Below are 13,388 nucleotides of genomic sequence, written 5' to 3' on the forward strand. Positions count from 1 at the left end.
TTGCTCTTGTTTGCTTTTAACATTTATTTTTCCGTAAAATAACATATAGATATATATTTAAGATTCAGATCATTCCTCACCTCTGTTATACGTATTTTTTATTTTAAATATAGACAAATTAGAATCTATAAAGCATTTTAAAAATAATATAAAAATAAAAATCTGTTGCAAATAAAGTGTGTTCTGTATGGGCGTGACCCACAAGGCCATTCTCTCTTGACCATAAAGAAATTTTGTTGTTTTTTGACTTATGGAAAGGGAGAGAAACAAGAGAGATTTGGTTTTGTCAACTTAATCCACTTCTCTTGAATTCGGCCAAACCTTTTAATATTGTATTCAATAAAATTGAGTCACATTTCATAATGGGATTTGCCTCAACTCAATTATCCTAAACCAAACCCAAACCTCTCTACACAATAAATACAAGTGTTTGAAAGGGTTAGGTTGGACTTCAACCATTATGTAGTGTTTCAATTTACTCATTTATTTATTTATATAAGTATGTTTCTATTGTTTAAAATTACCTAAATGGAGGCTGAGTAGTAGTAGAACCTTCCTTCAGAAAATTATAAACTCTAGAGACTAGAAAGTGTTTCAGTTGAAGTTCTTGACTACTAGAGGCTATACAGTAGTACTACTAGAATTCATTCATTTCAAGATACCTACTTTTCTATATAGCTCTATTACAAAGTCCTACTTATGAAAAATAAAACTCTCATATTTCTGAACCAGAAATTATATGGTTTCCCATTATAGAAACACTTTGGTCAAGTGGGACATTGAAGAGCTCGGATCAATTTGAGGATTTTTCAGAATTAAATTTGCAAAATACTTTTCTGGTTGTCATTAGCAAAACAAGTCTTTGGCAGGGATAGGAGAAAGACAGAGAACACTCTGGTTAGGCTTAGATTCTCTAGGCAGTTCATTTCTCAAGCTTCATAATTTCTGCTAATTTCCCAGAAGAGAACAACTTTCATTGCAAGTTAAGAACCATTTTCCCCAAGAGTCAATTCAAGGTAACTTCCTGCAAATGAAAAACATTTCTTCCTTATGTTTATGGTCTTGTGTCCACATTATTTTCTTCAAAGTCATTGCCTAACGTATGAAACTATACATACGCATATACATTTACATAATATTATCATTTTCTCTTATGCATGTATGTATGTATGTTTATATATATATATGAGTATAGTTGCATGCGTCCACCAACATATTATTGGGATGTGTATTTGGTTGACAATTCCTTTTGTTTGCCAATTTTACAAACCATTTTTTTTACGAACTTACCTTGAAATCCATAGTTTTGATATAATTTTTTTTTAAAAGAAAGTAATTAAAGGTATTAACTTTGCTCAGCTTAAGTCAATGAACATCAAGACCTTTCTTTCCCTTCTTTTTTTTTTTTATTTTGAAAAAAAAAAATACTTTTCTGTACTCAAAAAGAGATTTTATAGATTGTTTTCTGGTTTATCCTTTCGACTTGTTTGCTGGTTTTTATATTTCACATTTATGCTGTGCCTCACAAACTATGCACATTATTTATTTTTTTTCGTATTATGGGAGAAAGAGGGAGTGAAGCTCAATTTGAGAAAAATCTAAAATAACAATTGTGATCTTCTTACTTAATTCTTTGATAGGCTCAAATCAAATATGGGATCCAAGCATGGCAATCAATTGACTTCTTACCTAACTTTGATGATGATGGTGATGGTTTCAGCCTTAAGTGTCCCAGAAATATCAGCACAAAATATATTTACATTAAGTAGTTCTGAACCCTCAGGTGAGCTTAGAAAACAAGTTTTTTCATGCTTTAATCTCTTGTTAACATATACTAAACTATGTTCATTTTATATTTGGAAAAATGGATACAAATAATATACTTGATACATAACATTTAAAACGTGAAACATTCACTGACTTTCTTTAAATTTGAAATCACTTTAGGAAGTAGTTTGATTGATCAGAGAAGTAATGTATCTGATCCCATGGATCAGCCAGATGATACAGTGAGGGTGGATCCACTAGATCATTTTAAAAAATACAGAAGAGGATACGACATTACCAACAAGCATTATTGGAGTGTAATACACTAATACTCTCTCCCTCTGCCTGTACAACATAAATATATACACGTAAGATTATAAAGTGTACATAAACCTGACTTGGGTTCTGTTTTATACAGTCAACTATATTTACAGGGGTTTATGGATATGTCCCAGGGTTGCTATGGCTTGTGTGTGGAATTCTCTATGGAAGTTTTTCATTAGCAAAAATGGTATGGTACAGAAATAGAAAGAGTGAGAAGCTGAACAAAAGATCACCATGTCACAGGCAGTGCTACCTTTGGCCCATCTTACTGGCTATTTTCTTCACACTCCTTGCCATGTAAGTCACCAAATTTTAATCTTTATGCATAACAGACAGTCAGTCATTGACTTCCATTTGAGAATGAAATATATGAAACTTGACATTTCATTTAGAAGAAACTGTAACAAAAGTTAATTTCGATCTGCAGAGTGACATCTGGTGTAGTACTTGGAGGGAATGCTAGATTCCATTCAGAAGCAAAAACAGTAGTGGACATTGTCATAAACACAGCGAATGAAGCATCGGAAACCATTTACAACACAACTGGAGCAATGAAAGTTGTTAGAGATAACTTAGAAGCTTCTGGTATAAACAATGAAGCTGAAGTCTTCCTTACCTCCACATCCCAGGAACTTGATCTTGAAGCTGCAGATATTTACAGGCAGGCTAAGAAGAATAGACATAAAATTGACAAAGGTCTAAAGATAGTGTAAGACTTCTCCCTTTCTTCACAGCAATTCATATGGTTGCTATTTTCTACAATAAATTTTGAACACTAAAGAACCAAAGACAAGTACTCAATGAAGGCATATTGTTTTGTTGGTGTCACCTTTTAGTCCTGAATATAGCTAATGAGATTTTTTTTAAACTGCAGTTTCATAGTAACCACTATGACTGTTACCCTGAACCTGGCTGCAGTGATTGCTCTATCAAGTATGTGTAGTTTTACTTCAGCATACCTTTTATCAACTCCGAATAACTGATTCTTGTACTTGAATTAGAACCAATTCTGTTATATATGTGTCTTAAATTTCATTGACAATGAGCAAGAACAATAGAAAAACCAATACTCGACGTGTTAGGAAAAGGCATAAATTAGAGCTTCAATATCAAGTGTAGTTCTCACCGAACATGTGATTTTCCCTTTTGCAGTCTCTGGAATTCTGAGGTTGCAGCGCGCACTTCGCCTGTAAGTACATGAAAATTTATTTAATTTACAAATGACTATAAGAGCTACTGAAATTCTGGAAGCTTATGTTTTCTCTCTCATGTTGTAGACTCATCATGCTATGTTGGTTCCTAACTGTTTTGTGCTGGCTGTTCTTTGGGATCTACTTTTTCCTAAACAAGTAAGCCCACTAATTTATTCATTTCACAACATTTATGTGGACAATAATTTCATAGACCAAAGAATAACTCAATTATATTTTTTTCAGATTTGTTGGTGATACATGCACAGCTCTTGAGAATTTCCAAAGAAATCCCTATAACAATAGCTTGAGCTCTATCCTGCCCTGTGATGAACTAATCTCAGCAAGATCTGTTCTACACGACGTCAGTGCAGGGATCCACAACATTGTTAATGAGGCAAGTTTAAAAGTTTGTTTTCAATTTCATCTGCAAAGTTTATTAATATTTTAATGTTTACACTATCAGTAGACAAATCTATGAGATCACATTTCACCCGAAAAAAGGTGTGTACAAGAAGAGTTCTAACATGCCTTCTTGTGGTAATCTTCAGGTGAATGCAAACATATCAGTCATGCAATCATCAAATGGTATTTCTATCTGCAATCCATTCTCGGATCCACCAGCATACCAGTACCAGCCCGAAAACTGCCCATCTAACACAATAAGAATAGGAGACATCCCAAAGGTATGGCAGCAACAAGTCTTAAGCAAAACAATAAGAAAATTACAAACAAGTCTTAAAATGACATATTTCATTTGGCAGATAGTAGAGGCAATGTACTGAACTTATACACACAGTTCAGCTAAAATGTTGTCTATATATGATAATTCATGAGATTTTCCAGCAAGAGTGGTGTCTTTAAACTTTCAAGCTGAATAAGAATACTCATACTCCTTACTATTAACATCGCGAAATCTATGCTTGTACTTAGCCTAGCAAAACTACATTCTACCTTATAATATAACATAGTGATTGGGCAAAACTCTTTTGGTGATCATTACTAATATAAGTGAATGACAATAAATTAATTCTTACTTTTGTTTTTAAACCTTATGTGCATAGTCAAAACCAACTCAAATCTCAATTTCTCAATAAAATAATATGTCTTGTTTTGAAGGTGCTAAAGGTATTCACCTGTTCAGATGCAAACAGCATGACATGTGGAAATGGACAATTCTCCATATCCGACAGTGACTACCAAACTGTGGAGTCTTACACAAATTCAATACAAAACCTACTAAATGCTTACCCAGGCATGGAGAACCTGGTGGAATGTCAATTAGTGAAGGATGCCTTTTCTGAGATCCTTGTCAAACACTGCAAGCCCATGAAGAAATTCGTTCACATGGTTTGGGCATCAATGGTGTTACTCTCATTGATAATGGTGATACTGGTCTTGTTATGGACAATAAGAGATCATCATGAGATTAGCCATCATTTTTCAGATGGGGGTTCTGTGGGACCCCATTCTTCACCAGCAGATATGCTCGAATTAGGCAATGCTACTAAGCAAGTTAAAGATAACACAAATCATACTTCAATCTGACAAACCAAAGTTGGAAAAATAAGACTTTATAAGGTAAGGTAAAAGACACAAACATTGTACAGTACATATTATATATAGAGAAAACACAATATACATTGGCAGAGAAAATCTCTGCCAATAAGGGAAAGGAAAATGGTTGAATTTTTTTGTGGTGTAAAAGTGCTGGTCAATTCTTTCTTTCTTTCAATACAATTTAGTGAAAGGTCATATAGTCAGACTCAGAGCCAGCCAGGGGAACCAACCCCATAAACTGGAACTGGAAAGAATATGTATGAATAGTTTTCAAGAAATAATAGCAAATGTTACTAAATTCTTGTATGTAATTTTATCATTTTATTATAATTTTTTGGGATGAGTCTTGCCTGCAGACTCAATAAATGTCTGAACTATACAGACTCAACTAAAAGTTGGACGTGTCATTGCGAGACTTTTCCACATGTCCAAGTTATTAGGGAATGTATCCGGCTGAATTATAATAATTGAAAACAAGGATAAAGATTGTTAAATATTATTTTAGGTGCCGTTTGGTAACATTTTTGTTTTTAAATTTTTTAATCAAAAAATGAAAGTAAAATTTTTGTTTTTAATAAATTTATTTTTGAAAAATAAAAATGCGTTCTGTAACTACTTTTGTTTTTCAATTTTAAAAACAGAAAACAAAAGTGTGTTCTGTAAAGTTCATTTTTATTTTTATTTTTTGATTTTATTTAAGTCGGGTCTAGGTCCGGGGTCGGATTCGGGTTCAAGTCAAAAGCCAGTTTCAGCGCCAAGGCCGTGGGGAGGGAATTTGGGTCCGGGTCTGGTCGTAATCCAAAAGATTGATTAAGAAAAAAAAAACTGTTTAAAAAAATATTAAAAGTGATTTTTGTTGTTTTTAAAATTTTGATTTCTAATTATAAAATTGAAAAGTAAAAACAGTTTTATAGAACATGTTTTTGAAAAATATTTTTACTTTTCTACTTTTAAAAACAGAAAACTGATTAAAAAAGTGTTACCAAACACCACCTTAGAATTTCTATTTTGTAAAGTTATTAATTAGATATTCTATTTTGTTAAATGATAAAATGGATTTTGTATTTTCTAAAATAATACAAATAGATTCTTGAACTAATTTTTTTTGTTAAAATAAAATTTAATAATAATCTGATCTAAAAGTGTTATGACAAAACAGTTGATACTTTTTGTATCTGTTCGTGTTAGGAATTGTCTTCAAGTTGGTTATATTAAAAAGAAAAGTTGTTGAAAATTAAGCTCATGGTCTTATTTTTCCTATTTTAAAACATACCAGATTTATTTTATTATTTAACAAAAAAAGGGTCCAATCAATAATTTTTACAAAATACAAAGTCTAAAGTAATATTTACCCATGATAAAATTAAAATAAATTATTTTGAATTGTGAAAAGTTAGAACTTTATTCAATAATACTAAAATTCATATATCATGTAAATTAATTTTATAGTTTTTTTTATATATAATTAAATATTGTATAATTTTTTTTATTATTATTATGTTGCATAATTTTCACATGATATATTAAAATTATAATAGGGTAATAGAATTTTAATTAAAAGAATATTTTCCATAATTTATATTTATTTAATTTTTAGTTAAGTTCGAATGTAATAATTTTTTTACTGTAAGTTGTCTTCGTGTTGTGTGTTCTCTCTTTACTTTATCTTAAACAAGGGAGCTCAACTTTTGTAATATTTTATATATACAGGGTCGGCCCTGACTTTTAGTGGGTCATAGAAAAAAAATTATTTTGGACCCTTATTTAGAAAAAAATATGGTATTTTTGAAAATTAGTAAAAAAAAATGGTATAATTTTAAAAGGTAAATATTTTTTTTGGGCCCCTGGGATAGGTGGGCCCTAGGCACAAGCCTAACCCGCCTATGCCCAGGATCGGGCCTGTATATATATATATTGTACTTATACACATTGATATAATTTAAAATATAACATTTTGATGTGTGTTATTATAAATAAAGTAATAGTATTGAAATTAGAAACATAATTTACTATTTTTAAAATATATAGAAAAATAGTAATTTTGTGACAAATATTAAAAACTGTGAAATTAACAAAAAAAAAAAAAAATACATCTATTTTTATACATGATAATATTATATATGTTCTACAAAAAATAATAATTTAAAATTAAAATATATATTTTCTTATTTATTAAGAAACTTTAAGAATTGTTTTAATTAATATTAAAGATTGAAAAATGCAAAAATATATGTTGCATTAAATTTTTTTAAAAAAATACAATTAATTGGAGAAAACTAAGTTTATCAATTACTCACATTGTAAATAAATAAATATCAATCACATTATTAATAAATAATACTAATTTTGGAACAAACAATAGTGAAATATATATATATAGGTGCACTCTTAATGGGTATTACCCATGAATGGGTAAAATTAGAAAATTTTGAGTTTTTATGTTTGATTTTTCTATCTAATTAAAAAATCTCTTATTTTTATATCTTATGGGCTGAGATTGTTCCATCGGTAAAAAAAAAAAAATTAAAAAAAAGTTATTTAGCAAGAAAAATAAAAAAAGAAAAAGTTAAGTTTGAGTTAAATATTTTTGTATGAACATATTTTTGATATAGTGTAAAAAGAGATATTTTTTTGATATTTTTTTTAATTAAGTAGTTAAATTAAGCATAGAAATTCAAATTTGTGATTTCATTATTCGTTATTAGATCAAAATTTGATGATTTAATATTTTTAAAATTAATATTTATAGTTAAATTTGTTTAGTAACCATTCATGAGTAATACCCATTAAGAAATGATCCATATATATATATACTAGCAAAAAGTTACGTGCGAGGCACGTATACTATTTTTTTTTTTTTTTTGATAAAAATGTATACTAAATTTTATGATAGTTTTTTTTTTTTTTTTTTTTTTGCAATATTTGAAAGTGATACAATTAAAAATTAAAGGAAAATTATTATTTGTTATTAGGTGAGTTTATTATTATGTGTATCTAAATAATATAATTTATAATTTTTACAATTAAAATTAAATACAGGATGCAATATATTAATTTTTAAGAAAGCTTGATAATTTAAATATGTTCTTAAGTTAATCAAAAAATAAACTAAAAATTAATGTTCCAATACTTAAGGAAACATAACTTAAATGTGTGTAAGATAAAAAAGAAAATTAAAAATTAATTTCTAAATTGTTGATAATTGAAATAACATTTGTCTAAAAATTGTAAATGAGAAAACTAATGATACTCATGAGTGTATTTTAATCTTCTTTTGCTTCAATAGAGACAATAGTGTAATTTTTGTATTTTGCACTTTTCATTCTAGCCGGGTCCGCATATAACTGGATTGTCCATTGTTTCGTTGATAAATTGAATTTGGTAGTGTCGACAAAACAACGGTGTTCCTGTAGATAGTAATGAATTTTCATTTAAGATGATTAGACATGGTCTTCATAATTCATTTAATTAAAAAAAATCTTTTTATGAATGGCTAGTAAAACTATTTTATTTATTTAAAACTACACCTCTGCATTATATTCCATTAGTTGGACAGCAGTACACGAAAATATTTTTTCTACAAGATATGTGAACAAGACAGCAGATAGGCTGTTTGTATTGTCATCAAGTTCAACATATGTTATAGCACTGTAAAATGCATAATAAGATTGTTAGTATCATTTTTACTTTTAACTTAATTTCAATAACATATTAAGTACAGTAGATGTCCACTTTCCAGATTTTTCTAACACTCATTTTAATCTTCCAACTTTATGTAGTTGGAATAATATCCTTAATTGTTGTATATATTGTAGTCATTTATTCACCTGTTTTTATATAAGACAATAGATATACAAAATAAAAAATATAATTAAGCTATAAATCAATATAAATTAACGGTTAGATGAGTGTTACGTGTCAAGGCATTTATATTTAGTTTTATTTTAATAATATTTTATTTTAAGTCCCATTAATTTAGTATATTTTAGGTAATATATTTTGCAAAATTTAAAATAAAATTAATTGTCAGTAAAATACATTAAAAACAATAACAGTGAAGTTATAAAATTATAAACAAAATAATGTGTAAATACATAGATAAATTAATAAGAAAATTTGGGCATTAAGTGAATCTATGTATATTATAAATGTGTCATTCATGATCTCTAATCCAAAGCTTTCCATCCACTCCATCGACCATATGTGATGCACTTTTCCTTATGAATAATTATAATTAATAAATAATGTAACTCATACTATGAACAAGGCAAGAAATAGTAGTTGTACTTAATTATCAATTAATAGATAATTACTTAATTATCAATTAATTTCTTGTCAAGATTTCTACTAAAAATCAGATAAAGAAAGGGCAAGCACAAAGTAAAGTATATAATATAGCGGAATGAAGAGGTAACTAACCTCATGTTATTAACTATAAATTTTCACAAAATATCTTGTTGGTTCAATGGAATGAAGTACATCTAAGTAATTAAGATTTATTAAAGCTGATTTTCATAGTTTAAAGGAGAGCAGTCATATCTCGATAATGAAAGGTTTACTTGTATACAAAGGAAGCTGACATTTTAAGTGGAAAATAATAATAGAAAACAGAGGAAGCTGATTTGTGCAAATGAGTTCCTTGCTCATACTTAAAAATAGAATATCACCCTGCATAGAAATTAAAAGTGTGTTGTGCTCCTCATGCATACCAATCCAAAAAATATGAGATCATTTTCTGCCTACTGAAACAAAAATTAGATATAGTTATACTTTTTTGTTTCTATTGAAAGATGCCACTATTGCAATAGTAGGAAGTTGTATATCTCCATCTGTTTTCAATCTCGGAAACCATCATGTATTAGCATTCATCTAGCCGTTAACGAAATTTCACAGCGTAAAGCTAAAAATACTCACCTATGTAGCAGCAATGATAATACAATAACTAAAGTTGCTTAGCCATATACATCCTTAAAACTTAAAAGTAGACAGCATGAAAATAAAACACGACCAATGTACAAGTAGTAAGAGAAACACTGTAACAACTAAACGATTTCCAGCTAATGAAAGAGAGTATACACGCTCAGGTTGAGCATATGTGCGCTCCTGCCCACTTGCTCCTCTAAGGGTCCCAACACTTCAGTGTTTTGTCCCAACTTCCTGTAATCAACTGACCTGCAACCATCAACAGACCAGGACAACAAAAAGTTTATTATATCTTATTCTAATCTTCAATTGTGAACAAGTAAAGTATGTTATGAATTAAAAGGTTTAGCTCACTACAAATGTAATAATTAGTAAATACCATAGCATATTAGCTATTTAAAAATAAATAGAAGCAATTAGTGAACTATTAAACTTAAACAAGATAAGTTAGAACATAAATGAAGTGACTAATAATTTCAATGGCTGGACTATCCAAACCAATATCTTATAACCTGAAGTAGTAAGATTGCTACAGATTAGTTATTAGCATATTATCTCAACAATACACTCTAAGAAAAGCATTACATGCTCCAATGCCTAAATCATCATAGAATACAAAAAGACAATGTAAAGTAAATCTGAAATGGAAACAAAGTTAAAAATACAAAAAACCGAACCTGCTGCATAAGAGTACTCAACACACCGTACAGGTGCATCATGTCAACCTAGAATGTCCTCCTTATTGTAGTTAAAAACAAGCCTAAAATACCAAAATCAATCAAATTATAATTATCAATAGAACAACCAAACAGAAAACTAAAGCATATGAAAAAAGAAAAAACGAACTAACCGTCTCACTGTCTCACTGTATTGTCGGCGCCGGCACTAAACCCGGAAGAATCATCGTGGAAGCAACAGTCGAGAACGGCACCGCCATGCCTGAACTCACTTTGAAGCACATTGGCGCTGGCGTCATACAATCGGATACTCTGGTGACAACACATTTGATCCGACCGATATCTGGTCGAATTAGCCAAATGAACAAAAACCTAATTCGTCGTCGGTGCTTAGAAATTGGGGAAAATGGAGATATAGAAATTTGGCTTGAAGATTTTCGAACCCGTTCGTTTAACCCAGAACAAAACCAGAACCCATGACGGTGCTCTCCCTCCAGCGTCCCCCATGGACGATCTCTTCCGGTACAGGCCTCCTGTCGCTCGTTCTTCTTCTTCTTCTCCGAACACAACCAAAATGATGAAAATATGAAAATCGAGATTTGGGGCATAGCTTCTTAAACCACGTCGTGAATAATATGAGAAGTCAGATAAGAGAAATTGAATATCGCATGCTTAAATCAAATCGTTTCTTTTGATTTGGATTTTGAATTCATAAATTATTTTATTTTTATTAATAAAATAAAAAATTAGCCATAAATTTCTCATAAACTAAGAAATCAGTTATATAAGCACATTTTATATAAAATAGATATATAACCTATAAGTTTAGCATTTACAATAGTGTCATGTCACGAAAAATATATACATAAAAAAATATATTTAAAGAGTCTTATTATTCTATAATAAAATATCATATATTAATAAATGAATATAGTTTAAATTATTTTATGTATATAATCATTTTAAATATAAATAAAATAGAGAATACTTTATATATGAAAAATAATTAAAGATTTTTTTTAATTATTTAAAAACTTGATAAAGATTGAAAAATACAAAATTTTACTTTACATTCACTTAAAAAAAAAAGTTTTTTCATTTTTACACTTTAAAACAGTTTTTTGTTTTTTGTTTTTTTGTTTTTTTGTTTTTTTTTTTTTGCATTTTACAGAATTCTACATAGAAACCCCTATTGGAACTAGCGCTGCAGCCTAAATTGCAACAAAAAATCGTATAGAAACCCTATTGCAACTATCGTTACAACCACTTTAGAAATCCAAACCGTAAATTTGAAAAAAAAAAAAAAAAGTTAAAAAATAGTATATAGGATGATTCCCCTAAAAAAAAATATAGTAATTGGATAAGATTAACATTATTAATTACCTACATAAAAAATAAATAAAACTAACTTTGACACAAACCAAAATAAAAAAAAAAATATTGATCTATATAATCTAGAAGTATATCACCTACAATGGTTTCTATACCATGTGGGACTTTTTCAAAATAACTCTCATGTTACTAAAAGTATAAGAAATAAAAAAAAATGAGAAATGAGAAAAAAAAAAACACTACAATAAAAAATTCATAGCAAGTCACCACCTTTGTTTGGACTTTCCTTTATATATATATTGATATTAATTATTTTATTTTATTAATTAAAAAATGATTAAAAATGAGAAAAATAGATAAAATTGTTATAAATATTAATAAATATGTGGATGATCCTTGCACAAAGTATATAAGAATGATATAGTTCAAAATGATATATACCAACTGCAAATCAATATCATTTAAAGTTGAGATAGAATGAGTTGAAACTGCCTGAAGCGTAAATGAACAATATATAAATTATACGTAAATGTTCATTTGATTTGCCCTGAAGTTGTTAAATCTAGAGGTACTCATGGAGATACCTTAATGTTATAAAGTATTGATGATTTAAAAATAATAACTGTGATAAAAACGGTACTCTAGAAGAGACTCCCAAGAGAAGTTAGACATAACACATTTGATCATAATTGAATCACTGAAGTGATTCTATATAGGTACCTATAAATGATAAACATATTTGAAAAATATGTAATTTAAAGAGATCTCTACAAGTTATGTCAATATGGGAGGAAATTATCATGTAATGAAATTTTTGTCGACAATAAATGTTGAATGTTTGCATATGCAATAAACTAACATGAGATAGCAAGGATCATGGTATTAGATTTGTCGAGAATCATCGACATACATTTTGATTTTTGGCCAAAATATTATGACGCAGTCCAGGCAAGTTTACTCGCATAAAGTGAAGTAAGACCTGTAGGGTGTGCAAATAAATATTTCTCATGAGAAATTTGCATATATGTATTTGTACATAATGAATTATTGTACAAAGTTTGCATAAACATGAGATTGATTAAAATAAGGCTTAAATATTGAGAAAATATAATCATGATTTGATTATAGCCTGGAATATATTTTATGAGAATTTATAAGCGTCACACAAATGTTGCAACAAAATGTTATTTATTTTGAGCTCCTAATACAATGAGAATTTGAAATAAGCCTTATCTAAAAATTCAAGAAGAATGTAATACATGTCTTAAGTGATATAAATTCAAAGTCGAGCGCAAATATGACAAAGATCTTTGTATGAAATAAAGACATGTAAATATTATTATTTGAAAAATACCTATGGTTGTCTATACAGTATAAATTCGTAAATTATATGTTGTGATAGACTCTTGAAGAGTTTTTGATTAATTGAAGAACACACTTTTATTTCTTTTGTATTTCGAGAAATATTAATACACAAAATTTATTCATTAGTATTGAAGTCCTGAAGTACTTCATATGTATCAAGAATTATAGATATATGATCATTTGATATGGAAATTAAGATCATACAACAAGATGGAACAAATATATGATCTTGGAGTAATAGGAATATATG

The 13,388-nt window shown here is 28.7% G+C and overlaps 1 protein-coding gene and 2 long non-coding RNA genes across 3 annotated transcripts; 1 reads left to right on the forward strand and 2 right to left on the reverse strand.

Annotated features, from left to right (window-relative positions):
* The first annotated feature begins 500 nt into the window (after positions 1 to 500).
* Positions 501 to 5,147, forward strand: LOC115723192 (uncharacterized). The gene is made up of 11 exons (XM_030652628.2): positions 501 to 1,016; positions 1,641 to 1,783; positions 1,948 to 2,084; positions 2,186 to 2,388; positions 2,519 to 2,800; positions 2,966 to 3,024; positions 3,244 to 3,280; positions 3,369 to 3,440; positions 3,528 to 3,678; positions 3,833 to 3,967; positions 4,401 to 5,147. Exons 2-11 carry the CDS (start codon positions 1,654 to 1,656, stop codon positions 4,827 to 4,829), a joined length of 1,635 nt encoding a protein of 544 aa, XP_030508488.2. The 5' UTR covers positions 501 to 1,016; positions 1,641 to 1,653; the 3' UTR covers positions 4,830 to 5,147.
* Positions 1,932 to 4,671, reverse strand: LOC133031168 (uncharacterized). Its single transcript, XR_009684653.1, has 2 exons — positions 4,533 to 4,671; positions 1,932 to 3,278 (listed from the first exon to the last, which is right to left on the reverse strand). It is a non-coding gene; the product is annotated as an uncharacterized LOC133031168 (long non-coding RNA).
* A 4,625-nt stretch (positions 5,148 to 9,772) lies between the features above and the next one.
* LOC133031170 (uncharacterized) lies at positions 9,773 to 11,186 on the reverse strand. Its single transcript, XR_009684654.1, has 3 exons — positions 10,615 to 11,186; positions 10,442 to 10,524; positions 9,773 to 10,013 (listed from the first exon to the last, which is right to left on the reverse strand). It is a non-coding gene; the product is annotated as an uncharacterized LOC133031170 (long non-coding RNA).
* Positions 11,187 to 13,388: the final 2,202 nt, after the last annotated feature.

Source organism: Cannabis sativa, chromosome 9 (genome assembly GCF_029168945.1).
Source record: "Cannabis sativa cultivar Pink pepper isolate KNU-18-1 chromosome 9, ASM2916894v1, whole genome shotgun sequence".
Lineage (NCBI taxonomy): Eukaryota > Viridiplantae > Streptophyta > Magnoliopsida > Rosales > Cannabaceae > Cannabis > Cannabis sativa.